Here is a 12,541-nt window from a genome sequence, read left to right as displayed (position 1 = left end):
CTTGATTAGACAGCCTTTGTAATAATGTCTGCAACTGCTCAACAGCGAATGAAAATAGCCAATGAGAAGGCAATGAAAAATGTTGTCCATCGGGGGAATGTACAGAAAAGCAGTAAAACGGAAGAAAACAAGTACCCTGTAAGTTTTTTATTTCATTTGAAGTGTTCAAAATCTTACATAATCATAGTTCAAAAAAAATAAACCGTCATAGGAATTTTAAGAAAGTTTGTATTTAAAGAAAAATTATTACAATATTCACAAGAAAAAGTTTAGTTTGACTCGTTGCAAAATACAGTTTTTAAATGATACCTTTACTTAATTTTTATTTCAGGTTGGTCCATGGTTGCTAGCACTGTTCATTTTTGTAGTCTGTGGTTCTGCTGTATTTCAAATTATCCAAAGCATAAGAATGGCATAAATAAAATCAAGAATCTGAAAACAAATTTTTACATAACAGTTGTGCCATAAACGACATTTTTCTTCGGTTTTTGGAGAAAAAAATTTATGTTAGATTTATAGGAAAGTTATGATCATATGATAATGATTACTAACTTTGTTAGATGCATCTTTTAATCCTTTAGACAATACTTATGTTTTTTAGACTTTTTCTAAATGGCGAATTTCTATACTTTCTGATACAGTTTTCAATTTTTTTATATTTTATTTAGATATTATATCCATGTTTCACACAAATTTAATTTTAATTTGACATTACCTACATTATATCTTTTGACTCATTGACCTTAATCATTTTACTCCTTGTTATTGAAGTTCAATGTGTGATCTCAAGACTAAAAGCGCTTGACAAATTACCCGTATTAAAATCTGAATTTCTGTAAAATAATGTAACACGCAATACCTTTACTGTAAGATTGCTTCAAAACTTGATATTGTAGTAATTTATTTTGTGATTATTTAACCAACTAAACCAAAGATACTCTGGAACTAGTCACTATCAAACAAAACATAATCTTTTTCTTTACATTCAATAATATTTTAAATTATTGCCACTTTTGGCCCTTATTATAAAAAGCTTATTTAAGAGCTTTAATTAACCCTAAAATTTCCAGAGTGAACAGCCGTACAGGGCTAAAACCTAACATCAGCTAAAATGAGCGGTCAAGGAGGCGGAGGAGGTGACCGCCTGAAAGGCAAAGCCGGGGCGGACAAGTGGGCAATGCCCAAGAAGCCAAAATTTGGCGGTGGGCACTCGGCTAAGCTTGCCACGCCGCATGGCGCTGATGTATCCAAGTACCTGAAGAAAGGTGCGCCAAAGCCCAACTTTAAAAGGTCACGCGCACCTGAACCCACCGTAGATCAAATTCAGGTAAAAATGTAAAGTAATAAAATCATGAAATTTATTGGTACTATTTTTTCCCGTAATGCTTCGATATCGATTAATATCCGGTGGATTAGAACCGGTTCTCAGCCATACGGAAAAATTATGTCCAGTATCGTATTATATCCAGTTTTCTACAAATATAAAAACGTATAAGCATAAGATTAAAACCAGTTTTTTTTATATTTTTATTACCGCGGAAAGCTGTTTAAATTACGATGCGAAAAATAACTATTAACCAATGAGAAAATAAACAAAGTTTTGTCTTATTTATTTTTATTTTCAGTCTGACAACCTGACAGCCTTGGCAAAGACTTACTGGTCTCCGGCCACCGCCAAGAACCACTCAGACTACAACGCCATCGTTGTAGACGAGATTTACAAGAATGACATCAAGGCAGGATAAAGAATATAAATGTGGACAAAGAATGTTTTTATGCTTATTTTCACACAATTTTAATTTTTTATGGTGGATTCATGTGTAAATTAACGCTAAAATTAAGTATTCGAATATAAGATAAATAAATCAAGCGTCAAGTTAATAGGTATAATAATATGCCAATTTAAGAATCCTAAGAAATTGGATTTTTGACACTCCTTCATGTTTGATCATAGTAGTTTGTTTTGCACATTTACTTATTCTGTTATCCTGATGTAAAGGGTTCCAACTACTCCATCAAGAGAATCATGATGCTTGAGTTTTCACAGTACCTGGAGAATTACTTGTGGAAAAATTTTGATGTACGTGGTTTTTATATTTATCTGGTTTATCAAATAAAGTTTGTGCAAATATTAATAAGGAGAATATTTTCAAACACAATTTATGTTTCAGTTTGTTCTTAAATTCGATCAAAAGAAGACTATTATAATTCTTATTTAAAGGAGGGTTTTGTTTTTTATCACCATTAGAACTTTAATTTGCATTGACGTCAAAATAACTAGGTATAGAATACAAATAAATAAAATAATGGTTTTTTTTATAAACAATTTTACATTCCCAGGGTGCATCCGCAACTAAAGAGCACATCCTGTCCATCGCCATAATTGTGAATGAGAAGTTCCGTGAACGAGTGCCGGCCTGGACAACTTTCCAGTTCCGTCCGGATCATTTCCCAGCTTTCTTCCATTCTGTTCTTAGGTAATATTTTGGATTCTACAATTTAAGAGATATAAAAATGTATCCCCCCCCCCCCCCTCAAACTTTTTATGTACTCGATCCTGCCTTGGTATCTTGTCATTTATGGGAGTGCGGGTTTTTTTTCAAGGTTTTTTTCCCACAAATGAAATTTCCTTTTATAAAAAAGTACTCATAATATTCTAATGTAAAATTAAGGTTGAACTGAAAAGGCATTTTATTATTATTATACCACTAATTAGAAATTGTAAGAGTTGAGATAGTAGGATAATGTGTTTTTTTCTTCATATTTAGATGGAGTTTAGCGCCAACAAACGAGATCACTATTGTCGAGCAGAGCAAGCTTCTTGTTTTTCTTGACCACTGCTTTACCAGTATGGAGGTTGACCTGGTGAGGGCCCAGGTACAGAGGCTGGTCAGTCTACCCATGTGGATATGCCTATTAGATTCCAGGAGAGAGGCAGAGCTCAAGGTAAAAATTTTTTTTGATATAAAGAAATACCTATTAGATAAGATTATTTATTTTTATTACCTAAAAGAAAGAAAAATATTTTGGTAAACTAATATAGTAGAATCAATAATGATCAGGGGCTGCTCTTCAGCCAATAAATTCCATTTTAAATTGCCGATAACTAAATATTTTGTTGGCGTAAAACTTGTTTTGTGATGTAACTGAAAGGAAGTGGGTAGGAAGGGGAGAAATAAGGGAAGGGTGGTTGTGGTGAAATTTTCACTGAGAATTGTTTGTCAGAATCACATTCCCTTTTCCTTGATAATTATGGCTTCCCAATATTTTAATTTTTCCCAATTTTAATAATTTTTGTTCTAAAAATGAAATCCAATATTACTAAAAATGTTACCTAATATCTAAGCAAAAGTAAGAAATAACATACAATTTTAGCTAGTTAGTATGAAGTAAACTTTAAGAGCACAAAGGCCTGTGTGTATAATCCTATGTAAGTAAAATAATTTAAATTTCCATCAAACATGACGAGGCGTATAACAATGATTAAATCATTGATTCAAGGCCTTTAAATCCTTGCATCTTGAGTTTCAAAGTCAGAATATATTGAGAATTGCAAGGATATTAAGACACAAATTTTACAGGTTTAAGAGAATGAGTTTCATGTTCATGCAAGATGATTTTATTGATAAGTTTATAGAATGGATGTAGTCTTGATAAATATAATATTATAACTTTGCGACATAAGGGGGGGGGGGGTTAATGCAACCATCTCGTAATCAATGTATAAATGGCACTTAGAATTCGAATTTTGATCTAAAATTCTGCTTGAGTAATCCTTGGTAGGTCTATTTTCCCTAAATCGAACAAAAAAGTTGAAAAAGTAACGGCTAACAGCTCAGCCGTTTATCCGTTTTTTGGCTATTTTTAGGGCAAATCTGTCATAAAATACGTAGGAATCAACTTTTTGAAACATATTTTTGCTTTAAATCATGTGAAATGATACAAAAACAACATTTTCAGATTTCTAGTACCAGCAACTACCGGCTAGAATCGTTTGAAAACATTTTGGAGCAGAAAATAGCAGGGTTTCGGATCCGCATTGATTTTTTGCGGATCCGGATCCGGATCCGGATCCTCCAAATTGGGTCAGTGCGGATCCGGATGCGGATCCGGATCCGGTTCCGGATCTTTGACAATAAAAATAAAATCACCAAATTTTTCAAAAATATTTATTCTTTAATTCGAAGTCAAAATTACTTTTAATTTTCAAGTCTGACCCTAAACCTTAAAGATTGGCTCTCATCAAGAGAATGTCTGAGATTTTATATAAATTTAGGTAGATTTTTCCATTTTTTCCGCATTTTTTGAGTCCAAGGATCCGGATCCGGATCCGCATTTTTTTGCGGATCCGGATCCGGATCCTTGGACCCAAAAATATGCGGATCCTTGCGGATCCGGATCCGGATCCAGATCCGGATCCGAAACCCTGGAAAATAGTATTATGTGGAGATAGGTTTCGTGATGATTTGCATTGAAAATAGCCCAAAAAATGGCTAAACTGTTGAGCCGCCAGCTGTTAGCCGTTATTTTTCCAACTTTTTGTTCGATTTAGGGAAAATAGACCTACCAAGGATTACTCATGCAGAATTTTAGATCAAAATTCGAATTCTAAGTGCCATTTATACATTGATTACGAGATGGTTGCATTAACCCCCCCCCCCCCCCTTAGTTCGAGTAGGGGGAATACCTTGGCCCATAACAGGAGCAACTCATTACCATGCACAGTTAAGACTTCTCAGACAAAGGTCGTGCAATTAAAGGGTTGGTTGTCTGATGGGTGTTAATACTAGCGCGTTACATTGCAATTTAAAATGCAGAGTATGTTCCAAGGTTACGTGGAGAGGACTTGTACCTGACGCGTCACCACGCCCCTAGAGTCAATAGTCAACAAAACTTTATACTCTCTCCATTACATAGCAGGAGAGATAAATGTTTTACATAACATAATATCACGAGTTTAGTTTAAATTCTAATTTATCTTCATTAGCCTTACACCTATTTATAAGAAGCTCTATGATGTTCCTTATTATACTAGTATACAGTATACACTTAGTTTTTCGGAATCTTATTTATGTTTTAAGTTCCAAATATTGGTGTCGTCTTCCATTTTTTGCCTTGACATATTTTTTAATCAAACAAATATTTTCTAATTACCTCAAAACAGTTGGTAACTATGAATATGTAATAAGATTTTATATTGTATACTAAAACAAATACAGTTTGATCTTTCATTCTTAAAGTATAAAAACATTTTACCTAACTTGTTTGTTTATTTAAACGTTGAGTTTGATATTTGAATAAATAATAACAGTAGATTAAAATCAATTTAAAAGCATAAGATAAAATAGTTAAAGATGATGATTTTCTTAAATTATGTAGTATTTTTGTAATAAATGATTTTTATTGTCTCCATTGTATTTTAGGTATTTGATGGTCTGTTAATCCTTAAATCTATACAAGGTGTTTAAAAAAAAACTGCGTATTCCGGTTTTGGGAAAAAACCAGTAGGAGTATGAAAAAATAGTTATATATTCTTATTCTCCATAAAAATATGGATTATTTTTATCAAAGGTGTTTTTAAATAACTCTTAAAACAATTGCGCTTTTTAGAGCTTAAAGAATTCAAAATGTATGTGTGTTGCTTTATTCTTATAGAATAAAGAGCTAAATTCAACTAAATTATTATTTTTACTAAAAAACGACATTATAGCATGCTAACGAAATATTCTAATAATTACATTTAAAATTTAATTTAAAAATGCTTATTTTTACAGAACAAATGATTAACTTTATTCTTGCTTTAATTATGAATAAATGTGATAGTATTAAAAATTCTCATGTTCGTTCCTAACTCCTCCCCCTTTAATCTCCTATTCCCTTTTGATTGAAACATGACATATTAACTCATTTAACAAGTAATTGAAGAAAAAGCCTTTTTAGCGACAATTTAAATGTATATATATACACTTAAATATGATTTATTAAAATTTTTAGAATATTCCTAAATGGAAGAAGTACTGGAAGTTATTGCAGAAGAAAGACCAGAAGGAAACTGAAGAGAACAGAGAAAAGCTATATTTTGAAAGAAAATTTTTGAGGAATTTAATCAACAGATATTATGATATTCTTTTCCAAATTCAGGTTAGTTGGTATTTTTTTTTATTTTTTGGGATGTAGGTAGTCTTAGATTATTTTCTTACTATAATTGAGTTATGAATGACTTATGAGAAGTTTTGCTTCTGACTTTGAGGTAAATTGAACATCTTAAACTTGATATCAATCATACGACTATAACTGGCTCTGTAAAGCATTATTTTAGAAAAGACTTAGTAAAACTATTTGAACATATATACACGGAAATATTGAATCATAAAATGGATGATAGACAATAGCTAAAAGGAAGAAATTCTCAAAAATGATATTTAATAAACTTATTTGAGCCTTAACAACAACTTGCTTACCTATTTTTTTTTTAGTTTGTTAAGTTATATGATAAAACATACTTAATGATAAAGTTTCGCCACAACAAAAATAATTTTCTTGTTTTGAAGCAAATAATTTCACCTTATGGTCATGATGCAGTATACAATAATTCATCCTTTTCTTACAAGTTTGGGAACTTTCTATGATGTTCAGGGGTATAGGGACAGGTCATGATGGTTTGTACAATAATTCATCCTTTTCTTACAACTTTGGGAACTTTCCATGATGTTCAGGGGTGTAGGGATAGGTCATGATGCAGTATACAATAATTTATTCTTTTCTTACACATTTGGGAACTTTCTATGATGTTCAGGGGTATAGGGATAGATTTTGATGCTGTATACAATAATTCAATCTTTACAACCTTGGGAATTTTCTTTAATGTTCAGGGGTATATGGATGGTAAATGATACAGTGTTAGTTAGTACCTTCTTTTGATACACATTTCTGGCAGATTATATGACGATCATTGGCATAGGTTAACAAATAATTCAAAACAATTTCTATTTGTCTCTTGATTTATCCCTGAAATTATGTCTTCTAGTGAAAAAGGTTTTGGTTGAGTCTGTAATTTATTGATTCATATTTTATTTTCCCCTACGCTTTAGAATCCATATTCTATCCGAGGGATAACACATCAACTCTAAAATTACGTATCCGCGGTTAATTGTCTATAAAACCAAATTTTATTTACCTATCCAGGCAACATGAATCATAAATAATACAAAACGTATAAAACCAACATTTACTTAACCTTGACTTTTTATTTCCTACATCTTCTGCAATTGTTAAAAGCGAAGCTTATCTATGTGATGGGTGTATACGTCCATAAGTCAATCGTAACGGATAGCATTTCCGAATTATTATATTTTTTTTAATGTAATATAATAGAACAAAAGCACCTCTACTATCTGTAGTCCCATCAAAAAACAATAATTTTTTATTAAGTCATTTTAAAGTTCGCACTTATTAAGCAATCTGCATTCAAGCAATTTAACAACAGATGAAAACTGAATGTCTCAAGTTAAAATCTATTACAATTTATGTTTGTCCAAATGTCTAACTGCCGAGCCTCGTTTTTATGGATATTGTCATCTTTGTATAACATTGCATTTACTATTATTCTAACTGATAATTTCTTTTTATGACATCTATTTCTGTATTTCTTATGAAACATAGGAGAAATTGTCAATTCTTTGTTTTATTGTGCTCAACCATTGGTGCACTTTTTACAGGGTGGGAGGGGGGGGGGGGGCGGTTAATTTTACACCATTTGATAATATTTTTGAATCTTGATAGATTATGATATATTATAAATGCATGTGGAAACCTTTGTATTAAATAGTTTTTACTTGTGTAAAAAATGCAAGACTGTCTGTAATTGTATTTTTATATATTTTGATAATATTTAGGAGAAGGACTGCCCAGAGGAGAATGTTGAATACACAGAAAGATTTTTAATTCTGATGATTGATCTGGAAGCTTTGTTGCCAACAAGGAGGTATTTCATCAATGTTTTTTTTTCTTTACTACTAACAACCAGTTTTGTTATGTTGGATAAAATGAGAAGAAGGCGACGAATTAATTATAATATATAATTTAAGATTTTTTGGAAATGGAGGATTTGTTTGATTTTAATTTATTTTATTGATACGTAATACCTAGGGTAAGGGGGGGGAAGTTTCGGTAAGGGGCTATTCTCGGTAATTTCGACCTACCTTCATTAAATGACCTTTTTCTCCATGTTCCTTTCAAATGACAGAAAATGAATTTTTTGTGAGATGAATATTAAGGGTACTTATTGGGTCTCAAAGTCGGACGAAAATTTTTTTTTTCCCAAAAATTTTTTAGTAGGTGTGTAAAGATCGACCTACACAAAAATTGGTAAGACCTAGAGCTGATCTGAAAAACTTTTTGAACTAGAAATTGCCCGCTTTTTCCAAATCCGTTGAGAGCTTTAAAATCGGGTTCATATTTTTTTCAAAAATGACCAAAGTTGGCGCCGGGGGAAAAATCGGTAATTTCAAAAGAAATTAAAATTCAACTTTTAAGGTCATATTTTCATGTTTTCTTTTGTCAAATCTATTATTCCATATGGACTTTTTAAGAATTAGGCCTAAAAATGAATAGAACAGATAAAAAACAAAAAAAAAATTTATTTTATTTTTTGAATCAAAATTTTGCGAGGAAAAAATCAAAATTTCTGGTCCTTTGAAAAAAAAATATTTTTGACATAGGAGGAATAGTCCGATCTTTATGAATTTTTTTGTGGTTAATCCCAATCACCTATACTAATTATGATTTATTACGCTTGTTTGGTCGTTTGGCCTTTTTTCATCGATTTTTTTAAGGTTAAAATGTAGTCAAGATTTTTTGCAAAGATGACACTTTTGCTTCAAATTAAATTTTTGAGGTCAATTTTTAATCAATTTTCATGTTTTTTGGGCTAAATCTATAGTTCAATGTGAGCTTTTTTAGGATCAGGCCTAAAAAGTAATAAAATACGTTTTTTTCTTATATTAATTTTAAGTTTTTAAAAAAAAAAATTTCAAAAAAAAAAATCGAAAATTCGCGTCTTTCAAAAAAATTCATTTTTAACATAGAAGGAATAGTCCGATCATTATGAAACTTTTTGTGGATAATCCCTATAACCTATACTAATTATGATTATTTATGTTCGACTGGCCGTTTGGCCGTTTTTCATCGATTTTTTTTAGGTTGAAAAAAATTACCGATATTTCCCCCAGTGGTGGGGAAATATCGGTAACTTTTTTGCGGTCAATTTCGACCAACTTCTAAAAGTCCTAGGATAATGTCCTTTTAGGACCTGATAGTCCTTTCCGTAAGCTTTCTACTGGTCTTGGTTTCATTTGAAAATATTAATATTTACCCCATTTTTTTTCAAAAAAACCGAAAAAAAACCGAAATTTCCCCCCCCTTACCCTATCTATTGAGGGAACTCTTATTTCTTTAATTTTTATAAAATCAACACAAAATAAACTATTTTCATAACACTAAAATTTGTTGTATTTATCAAAAATATTTCATTTATAAAAAAAATTAAATTATGTATGGTAAATTTTGTTTGAAAATAACAAAAAAAAATATTGAATAAGGACAAAAATACATTATCCATCCATAAAAAGGAAAAGATAAATGATAAAAAGAAGTAGCTATCCAGATTTTCTTTGAGAGAACTAATAGAGACTTATTCTTATATTTATACCCACATTTCCACTACAATTTATTTACTCACAAACAAGGGAGAATCAAACTAAAATTAGATTTTCAGTAAACAATATTTTAGAGATATTGAATAGCGATAATATTTTAATAACATTAATCTGACTATCTATTATTTGAAAATTAACGAATATCGTTTGAATATTAACACAGCCAAGTCGCAACAAAAGAGTAGAATGCAATTTGCTAGCAGATTAAAAAGGTCCTTAACATGGGGAATTTTTTTTTACCTAATCAAATTTCTAATGGCAAAACAGGGGAGTGGGTAGAGATGAATCATCTTTTAATATGTTTTATTACACTACATTTATTTTACCTTGTTTTTTCACTGATTTTTGTAAGTAAAATCGCTGGATGTGCACCCCTCTAGAATTAAATGTATAAACCAAGATAAATATATTCTCTGATATGTTGTGTCAGGCCATTACACTATCTGTCTGATACCTATATTACAAACATATGTTAACAGCTTAATTTACAAATTGTTCAAATTTTCCACGGCTAATATGAAAAAAGCCGTGTTTGATATACTGCTGAATTAAAATTCAGAAGGTAGCTGCGGCCGAGTCTGTAAAACTTTTTTTAATATTCATACTATAAACTAAAAAATTCTACCTAACTTAAACTGTATATGCAAACTAAGCTTTGGTATTGAGGAGTTTGTTAGGTCAAAGTATGATGATTCTTTTCTCCATGCTGGAGCCGTAGCGTAATTTTCGTTAAAAAACGGCTCCGGCTCCGGGTTAGCTAAAAAAGAGATTTTTATTAATTATAATTTTTTAACTCTGTTGTGTCGTGTGCAAATGCCCATTTTAAGTTTTTCAGGTCCATTTATATCAAAAATTGAACTTTTAAAACCTTCAAAAATCAAAAATAGACTTGGCAAAAAAATATGTTCTTTTTCTTGATTTTAGGTCGGAGCCGTAACAAAATCAAAAGCTCCGCAACGCTGGTTTTACGAAATAATGCACATTCTCCGTATTTTATATATTCATTTTTATGGTATATTGTTGTAAATCAAAGGGGGGGGGGGGGGTTTAATGCAACCATCTCGTAATCAGTGATTAAATGGCACTTAGAATTCGAATTTCGATCTAAAATTTTTCATGAGTAATCCTTGGTAGGTCTATTTTCCCTAAATCAAACAAAAAGTTGGAAAAGTAACGGGCTGGCGGCTCAGCCGCTTGGCCGTTTTTTGCCTATTTTCAGGCCAAATGAAATTCATGTTTGTTTGTTTAGCCCATTTCTACTCATCCATTATCGTCGTTGTCACGTGTGGCCAGGTTCAGAAATCTGGCAGCTTCCATTGGTCGGTTCCATAGATCATAGACAGTGAGGTCGGTCCTGTTATTTGGGCAATCAAACAGGTGTGTCGTTGTGTGTGAAGGGTTTAAACAAAGTGGGCATTTGTCCTGTATAGTTGGATTGATCCGGGCCTTGTAACTGTACAGGTAGTTGCTGTATCCAGAGCGCAGCTGGGCTAATGTGGCTCTGGTGCATCTGGAGAGCTCCTTTTCAGATGCATGGATGGGTGGGGGTATGCTGTTTAGGACTTTATTAGGCAGCATTTCATTTATTGATTGTTGGACAGACTTAGTGTGAATTAATTTGAGCTTCCCTTTATACTCTTCCTCAGGGATATCAGGTCGGGACATCTGCCTGATTTCAGGTCCAAATCTGGAGGACAGAGTCTGCTTCATCTGACGGGGAGGGGGGGGAGCAGAGAGGTCGACTTTGTTAGGGTGGCTTGGTTTCTGTGTCGCCAGCAGAAATTGCTTACTAAGCATCTCACAATGTGCTTGGACCTTCATGACCTTTGTTTCAGAATGTAGATGGTCAATATCGGTCATTTTATGGCAGCCAGTGGCAGCTCTAAGAGCGGCATTTTGAGCTGTTTGAAGGCCTTGCCAGGATGTCTTGCTTAGTGAGGGTGTCCAGATATGGCAGCAGTAGTTAAGTTGGGATACACCGATAGCTTTATATGTATTAACTATCACTTCCTTTTCTTTGCCCCAGTCTGAGCCAGTCAGGGCTTTAAGGATGTTCGTCTTGGACTGGACTCTGGTTTTAAGGTCAGAGGCATGCTGCTTAAAAGAAAGTAGGTTATCAAATGTGATCCCTAGAAACTTAGGTTTCTTGACTGTTGGTACCTGTTCTCCGTTAATCTGAACATCTAGATCTAAGTTACACTCATTTGAAGATGTTGTGAAAAGTGTGGCTGAAGATTTTGACGGGGAAATTTCAAGGTTCCTGTTTTTAAACCAGATGTTCAGGGTTGCCAAGTATTGATTTATTTCCTCGACAATCGGTTCTATCTTGGGGCCAGAATTCAGGATGTTGGAATCGTCTGCATATGTTTCTAGTCTGATGTTTCCAGGGGGGGAGGGCATAGATGACATATATAAATTAAACAACATGGGGGAGAGAACTCCACCCTGGGGTACCCCTTGTTTAACTTTCCTGTATGAAGAAGTTGAATTTCTAAATACAACGTAGGTTTGTCTGCCTCTCAGGTATGCACATAAAAACCGTTTTATGTAATCATTTAGGTTCAGATGTTTAATGTCGTCTAGTAGGATGTTGTGGTCCACCGTGTCAAATGCACGTGACAGGTCAATGGCAACACTTACGGTTCTGTGGACAGGTTTTTTCCTGTTTAGGCCTCTGTTAATGTGGTCCAGAATACTCTGGAGGGCTGTACCAGTAGAGCGACCTTTGCGGAAACCATGCTGGTGATCTGCTAATTCTACTGCCTCAGTGACAGCAGGGAGAATGAGGGCTTCCAGGATTTTAATTGCTGGAGACAGTAAGGATA

At 32.9% G+C, this 12,541-nt stretch overlaps 1 protein-coding gene across 2 annotated transcripts in view; it reads left to right on the top strand.

Moving 5' to 3' along the window:
• Positions 1–1,032: 1,032 nt before the first annotated feature.
• The window catches only part of LOC145316427 (RNA helicase aquarius), a 61,036-nt gene continuing 49,527 nt past the window's right edge, over positions 1,033–12,541 (top strand). For both annotated transcript variants that reach the window (XM_080156901.1, XM_080156910.1), the window contains exons 1-7: positions 1,033–1,327; positions 1,626–1,736; positions 2,000–2,080; positions 2,341–2,477; positions 2,769–2,946; positions 5,995–6,141; positions 7,896–7,984. In XM_080156901.1, coding sequence (XP_080013027.1) covers positions 1,112–1,327; positions 1,626–1,736; positions 2,000–2,080; positions 2,341–2,477; positions 2,769–2,946; positions 5,995–6,141; positions 7,896–7,984 — 959 coding nt within the window. In that variant the 5' untranslated portion in view covers positions 1,033–1,111. The remainder of the gene's footprint in view (positions 1,328–1,625; positions 1,737–1,999; positions 2,081–2,340; positions 2,478–2,768; positions 2,947–5,994; positions 6,142–7,895; positions 7,985–12,541) is intronic.

The sequence above is a fragment of the Acartia tonsa genome, chromosome 1, assembly GCF_053477335.1.
Source record: "Acartia tonsa isolate MP-2025a chromosome 1, ASM5347733v1, whole genome shotgun sequence".
Taxonomy (NCBI): domain Eukaryota; kingdom Metazoa; phylum Arthropoda; class Copepoda; order Calanoida; family Acartiidae; genus Acartia; species Acartia tonsa.
This window is presented reverse-complemented; position numbering and strand designations above follow the sequence as displayed.